Genomic DNA, 7,500 nt, shown 5'->3' with positions numbered 1-7,500 from the left:
CCATAAGATAGAATCTGTGCTGTTCGGTTTAGTCGAAAAAGGATGATTCCTTTTTTAACTTTTACTTATTTTTCATATTTTCGTTGGCATTTTACAATTCACACCGCACGTTTTCAGTATTGGTATTGATAAATGCTAGATTGATTTTAGGCCTGATTCTTTTTAATCTCGTTATAGAACCTCGGACACTGAAATTGCACTCCTCACTTGATGTTGAAGTGGTTTATATCATAATTATGTATATTATCCCATGTTAAGATTACCACATAAGCAGCTTTCTAGCAAGATTATATCAAGAGGACCAAGTAAGAGCATAAAATCTTTTTCCGTGCTATGATTTGTTTGTATATCACTCAATCTCTTTAATTTAGAGTTAAATGAATGATTATGGCTTAAAACTTTTATTTCTATACTTAGACGTAGGTCAATCGTGGGGAGGTATATTGAATAATGTGTCATAATTGAATACCAAATACTTGCAATTTATAACACTACTCGTTGCGACCATAAACCTCCGTTATCTCGTTCATAAAACAGGAAAAAGCTCGCATTAATTTATTGACCCCATACTGTCTTCTGCTTTCATGAGCCGTGGCTTGACATTGAAATAGGACCATCGGAACATAAAAAGTAGTTTATCATCACATAAACAATCATAATTCCAAGCCCAAGATTGGCACGAGCTATTGTATTTATGTTGTATAAAAACTCTCATAGGGGCAATGATAGATTCTCGAACATCTTCTCTCAGGCTACTGATTTAAGACCAATATAATGCAGTCTCCAAATACAAAACCATTTTGATTGTTGACCTGAAGGACGCCACGTACAGATTATATAGTCGTGATTAAGCGGTATGGTACTTGTAGTAATCGTCGAATAATGCTTTGAACGCGTTGAATAAAAATTGTATAGGGAATGCGATTATCGGAAGAGTAGCGTCCCTTGATTGGACGTCACCGGCGGAAAAGTTATAAGAGAGAGAACGTCATGTTGGTTGTGCGCATGCGTCTCTCGTCCTCGCTTCCGGTGAAAGCGGCTTGAGACACTTCGCCGAAAGCGAGGACGAGAGAGACGCATGCGCAAAACCAAATTTACGTTCTCTCTGTAAGGTGACGCCCAATCAAGGGACGCTACTCTTCCGCTAATCTCATTCCCTATTCAACGATTGCAGAATATTTTAGCACAATTTATTGGTGTAAAATTAGGTGAAAAAAACTGCTGATTGGTAGCCTAATTAAAAATACTCTTTTGGTGCGCGTGAATACAAATCCACCGTTTTTAGTTTTGAGTCAAATTGTCATTCAAGCAGAAGGGGAGAGATACAAATGAATAAAAGGACTAATACATTTTTGGAACTCTCTCCCATCACACGTGTGATGCTCGGATTCGTTGACAACGTTCAAATCTCGCTTAAAGTTTTATCTTGTTACGTCATAATGTTGCAATATTATTTTCATATTTTGTTGTTGTTAAATTGAATTCGTATCACGTTTCCTTCACACTTGTCTCACTGTAATATGTTTTGTTTTATATCACTGTAAAGCGCTTAGAGCCTGTGACAACGGGGTAAAGCGCTATACAAATGCCATTTATTATTATTATTATTATACCATGCCATTGGTTACAAAATATCCAAAAACGTTACTGGAGGGGTGGAATAAACTTATTCTGTCATTTCTTTGTATTTATTAAACTCGTTATATTTTTATCGTGCAAGAACACATACTCGCAACCTCGTTGTGTTATTGGGCACGATAACTCGCTTAATAAATGCAAAGAGATGAAATAATCATATATTATTCACCTACTCGGAGTGGTCGACGTAAGAATGTAATTTATTGGCGAAAAAACCCCAATCGCTACCCACATCGCAGACGGCTAAGGATATATGTACATACAAAAATAGAGGAATAAATGCAAGAGTAAAGCATTTCAAAGATATATTAGTTACTGGTATTAGGTTAGTTAACGATTGCTGAATTGGTTATTCAAGACAATAGAAGAGAGAACAAAAGTAAACAGTTAGTCAACTCACCTGCTTTACAATATCCACACGTCTTTTGACAATATATTTCTGCCGTTCTTTTAGTTCTATCATTTGTGCAAAAATCTGACATCCTTCCGATTGTGGACGCGCAGTGGCTGGTAGCATCATCGCAGTAGGCTGCAAGCAGAGATTGATACTTAAAGATGATGATGAAGAAAAAGGCTTTCGATATAAATTGTTAATATTTCAAATTCATTTCATTATTAAAGATTGCTTCATGGATATGGAAATCAAAGAACGAAATCAAATGAATTTCTAAATTGTTGTGTTGGACGGAAACGCTCTTATGTGTGCACTTGTGCTAAAGGTCTGGAGACTGCACTACATCTGTTGAACGTTGTATTGTGACGCAGCTACCGGGCGGGTTCGCGAAGGTGCGGGAGTGTTGAAGAGAGTATGCTGACTGAAAAGAACTTCATAAAACCATCAGAACTTTCTCTCCAAATGCAGAGTGTATTGTTAGCCCAAATGATAGTTTGCTTAGGATAACACCTTCCAAAACGTATGGCCTTTTCAGCATTGCTGCCAAGCACAATTTGTAAATTAATAAGTTAAAATTTGATCGCTTCAAATATTACAGCTGGGGTAGGTATTGCATTTAATAAATAAGTAAAGCGAAAGCGGGATAAAGAGAGAAAGGACAAATAAAGTCGGGGTATGACAGGAGAAAACGGTCGGCAACGACAGCTCTTTTATTTAAATTTATGAAATGATGCACGCAAACAGAAAACACGAACATGCAAATAAAAACCATCTACTTACCCTTTCCACACATTCTGCATGAACCACTGCAATATTTCAGAGCCGAATCAACCGTTCTTGAATTTGTGCAAAATCCACGGTAAGTTTGAATTGCTTGACTACATTTTGGGGATGTATCAACACACCGAGCTAGAATGGATACGATTTTTTTAAATTAGCACGGTTAATCCCTTGCTATTTCGTTCTTTTTATTTAAAAAAAAACCCTACTGGACTGTCTTATTTCTCTCAAATTCACACGGTAAAGATAACGTAAATATTACTTCAAATAAGTAGTAAATCAACAATAAAGGACGTCTCGGTTTTAGATCCTTTTTCTTTTGTTTCTTATCTAACAATAAGAAAATGAATGTAAATAACAAATAATGCATAATTAATCTTAACTGCAGAACAATTAGATATCTCATTTTCATTGTCAATTGTGAGGATGCTTTCCTTTATTACTAATGAATACGACAATGGTTCAGTAACCAATTTTGGTCATTAAATGATAATTGGTAGACATATACAGGATGCTCATCGCACTGAATATTTGACTCATCGTACCAAAAAGCATCATGCCAGAGCGAGGAAAGTGTTCAAAAATGGATATAACATTAAAATGATGAAATGATCAGAAAATGGAATTTTGGGTTTATTCACACTTTATGAGACTATGTTTATTCTACCCAATAAAATACATTAGAGTCTAAGCATATTTCAAGCGCAATATATATTTTAAACTATAGAATTCAATTTTCAGCTTCAATATTGCTCCGTTTTGAAATGTTGTGTCATATCTTGGAATTAACTGTTACATATTTGAAATCCCTGATAAAGTTTGATAGTTAGAATTATGACCTCTTGGTCAAACAGCAATTGCCAGACTGTCAAATGTGCTATAATGAATGTCAGAATGAATGCAACAAGATAGAAAACTCAATAATTTCTATTACACGAGAGTACTTATTTTAAAGAATAAATATATATTATAACAAATATATTATGTTTTATGTTATTATCAATACTAAAACAAGCCTTGTAATAGAAAGACGTTGGGGGGGGGGGGGGGGGGGGGGGGGCAAAAACTATTTTAAAATGATCTGACTTTATTGTTGCACATTTATTATTAGTGTGCCGGAGAGCATTGGAAGATACCACTCCAAAGGATTATTAGTAATAATGGGAGACAAATAGGAATGTGAGCAGAATTCTTTTGTAAAGGCCTTCAGTTTCTAGATAGGTACTGACGAACTCTGGAAAAATAACACGTATTTCTATAGTTTAGGCCAGAAAATTCGTTCTTCAACTATCGATGAAAATGGCCCTCATCTTGCTAAAAACTTTTAAACCTGGGACTTCACGGAAGGAAGATGAAGGTCATTTTAATTGATCGATATTTGAATAAAGTGTCTTCCAGCCAAATTTTTAAATACGTGTTTTTCCAGAGGACGGCGGTGCATTAAGAGGGCGACTTTACTTCAAAATGTTTTTTTCCTTACATGAATTATAACTACGTATGTATATGTCTAGAATTTGCTTATAAAGGCAAAAAGAACTCTGTGTTGCATTGTGCCATGACCGAAGCCAAACTTCATTTTTCTCTTGGGCAAGAATAAATTTGTGACCAATTGATTCAGGGTGATTAAAACGCTACAAATTAAATTAGGGTAAGAAAAAAATCTCTACTGCAGCCGGGATGTATCTTTTGTCCCTTTGCATGTAAAGTGAGTGCTTTACCAACTGAGCTAGTGGGACCCCCATTTATTCTCGTCAGTAAATGGCGTATTATATTTTCAAATATTTGTTCATTTTTCATCTATTATAGCTTCACCCATAAAACCGTTTTGAAGCCGTGGGTTATATATGAAATACAAATCTAATGGATAAGCAATCGTTACAAGGATGAAAATGTAACTGACCTGGTTCGCATAACCCACAAGATTTTTTGCAGTATGTCTGAGCAGCAGTTCTTGATTTTTCATTAGTGCAAAATTCAGGATAGTTAGCGATGACTTCATCACACAGCTGAGACGCATCACCACACTTGGCTGTAAAAAAACAGCACATGAATGAAAATGTGGGCATAGGTTTCTATATTTAAATATTCCCTAGAATTCAATCAAGGAGACCTTGGTTAAGCAAAGTGATTAATCGATTGTCATCATAGTAGAGTCACTGAGTTAAAACCATTCTCTCTTCCCCTCTCACACTCTCTTTCTCTCTTCTCTCTCATATTCTCTCTCTCTCTCTCTCTCTCTCTCTCTCTCTCTCTCTCTCTCTCTCTCTCTCTCTCGCCGCTATGTGGTCTAGTGGTATGAGACTGGAAGGTCCTTGATAAAGGCTCTGTATTCACATTCTATTACTGTACTCTTTTATTACTGTACTATTTTACTGTGTAAAATGAATACCTCTTACTAAAGGTTAAGTGTTACTGATCATATATATGTATATATATATATATGTATATATATATATGTGTATGTATATATATGTATATATATATATATATATATATATATATATATATATATATATATATATATATATATATATATATATATATCGATCCCCGTTTCAGGCACGATTTTTAATCCCCAATTTGTTCACTCTGGAAAACATGGATGATTTCTGTTGACATCAGGCAGCTTGTTTGGTGAATTATCTATATTTCTTCACGGAATGCCTAGACGGCGGTATCTGATGATGCCGTGGTAGAAGAGCGTATATCGTTTTTGAAGGAATAAAATATTCATAAAATGAGAACATACGTATACAGCTTGTGTCGAAAGGTGTCCATCCTTGAGTTGTACATTCAATCTCGCCACAGCTCAAAGACACTTTAGCTCCCACATCATAGACATCCTGAAGGCTTTCTGTTGTAGTGATTTCCTCTGGAAAGATTGGCTTGCTGCATTTCACTGGATGATAATTTACATTGAAACATTTGTGATGGGTGATATTGATGACATCATCATCATCATCATCATATTCATCATCATCATCATCATCATCATAATCATCATCATCATCATCATCATCATCATCATTGTCGTCGTCGTCGTCGTCATCATCATCATCATCATCATCATTATCATCATTGTCATCATCAGTTTCCCCATCAGTATCCTCCTTCTCCTCCTCCTCCTGCTCCTCTTCCTCCTTCCCATCATCATCATCATCATCATCATCATCATCATCATCATCATCATCATCATCATCATCATCATTGATTTTATCCCGCTCCTACTACTACTCCTCTTCTTCTTTCTCCTCTTCCTCCTCCTCCTCCTCCTCCTCCTCTCCTCCTTCCCTTCTCTTATGCCGCTTCCGCCTCATCATCATTTTCTTACCATTTTCCTTATCATAAGGGGCTCTGTCCATTCCACAGGATTTGAAACAGCCAAATCTTCCCAAAGCGTCACTACAAAAGTTTGGAATTTCCTGGATATGCTTATCACAATTTATTACCATATCCACTGGATCCGCTGAAAAGGGTAAATTCAAATAAAATAAATAAAATGTTACAATTCGAGTATCATTACCATCAAAGGAATACTCAGAAAGGAAAAAAATCTGGAAAAGAGTATATGTCAAAAACTACCTTTTTACAAGCTCAGAATTACTTTTGTCCTATTATAGAATTGGTAAAAAAACAACTCTAAAAACAAGCTAAAATAGTCTCTGATTTCAACAATTGCATCCTTTTCATTCGTTTATTAGACTTGCAAATATCCATGATTTTTGATCCAGCTCTGAGACCAGGTTTAGTTTACCTCATATTACGTTGACTTTTACGATGATTCCAGATTTCCGGAAATGATCTAATGTCCATACGTGACCGAAGATATTGGTAGTTTACGTCACCAACATGTGTGTACGCATTACTATGAACTATTATTGTAGAGTTAATTGTTTCCCCTTTTACTTGATTGTCTCTCCTCCTACGCTGAAAACCGTTTTGTGAAAATAGAATTTCAGATAAGACAATAGTTTTTTAATATTAGGATTACTATTCTCCTCACGTCTCTGTTATTCTGCTCCCTCTGTGTGTAACGCTCTTTCAGCAGACACCAGATACCGTGATTCAATAGTCTGATGTTACGTCTGCATAGCAACGAGCAGCTCGGTTCTAAACAAAGAAAAAAGATACTTTTTATTCTTCATGCTGGCTAGAACGTTTTCACATGTCGTGTAATCAGAATGTATAAAAGTCAAAACAGTCAGATTTATAAATTGTTTTCTCCTCTGGATACACTTTTATGTTCGTTGGAGGGGTCCGCCATTTTCCCGATAGTTTAGAACCAGTTACCATGCGTCATTATGAGAGAAGTGACGTCACGACTGTTGAAGCCTATTCAGAGTACTTCCTTTCAGTTTTCTGTGAGTGATTTTATTGATTTTATCGAATGCTATATATGATCGAGTATCGATCGATAGATAGATAGATAGATAGATATATAAGCGCTTCCGAGCACTTTTGTTGGAAAGGGCGCTAGAAAAATCATGCATTATTATTATTATTATTATTATTATTATTATTATTATTATTATTATTATATTATTATTATTATATTATTATTATTATTATTATTATTATTATTATTATTATTATTATTATTATTATTATTATTATTATTATTATTATTATTATTATTATTATTATTATTATATTATTATTATTATTATTATTATTTTTATTATTATTAT

At 34.9% G+C, this 7,500-nt stretch overlaps 1 protein-coding gene across 2 annotated transcripts in view; it reads right to left on the bottom strand.

Moving 5' to 3' along the window:
* LOC144965199 (uncharacterized) overlaps positions 1-7,500 on the bottom strand; it is a 65,971-nt gene that overhangs the window by 22,503 nt on the left and 35,968 nt on the right. For both annotated transcript variants that reach the window (XM_078900277.1, XM_078900278.1), the window contains exons 19-23: positions 6,144-6,278; positions 5,562-5,711; positions 4,713-4,841; positions 2,813-2,941; positions 2,039-2,167 (exon numbers count right to left, since the gene is read on the bottom strand). In XM_078900277.1, coding sequence (XP_078756403.1) covers positions 2,039-2,167; positions 2,813-2,941; positions 4,713-4,841; positions 5,562-5,711; positions 6,144-6,278 — 672 coding nt within the window. The remainder of the gene's footprint in view (positions 1-2,038; positions 2,168-2,812; positions 2,942-4,712; positions 4,842-5,561; positions 5,712-6,143; positions 6,279-7,500) is intronic.

This window comes from Berghia stephanieae, chromosome 2 (assembly GCF_034508935.2).
Source record: "Berghia stephanieae isolate SIO BIC M18660-M18661 chromosome 2, UCSD_Bste_1.3, whole genome shotgun sequence".
NCBI classification, from domain to species: domain Eukaryota; kingdom Metazoa; phylum Mollusca; class Gastropoda; order Nudibranchia; family Aeolidiidae; genus Berghia; species Berghia stephanieae.
Note: the sequence above shows the minus strand (reverse complement) of the source record. Positions and strands in the feature narration are given on the sequence as shown.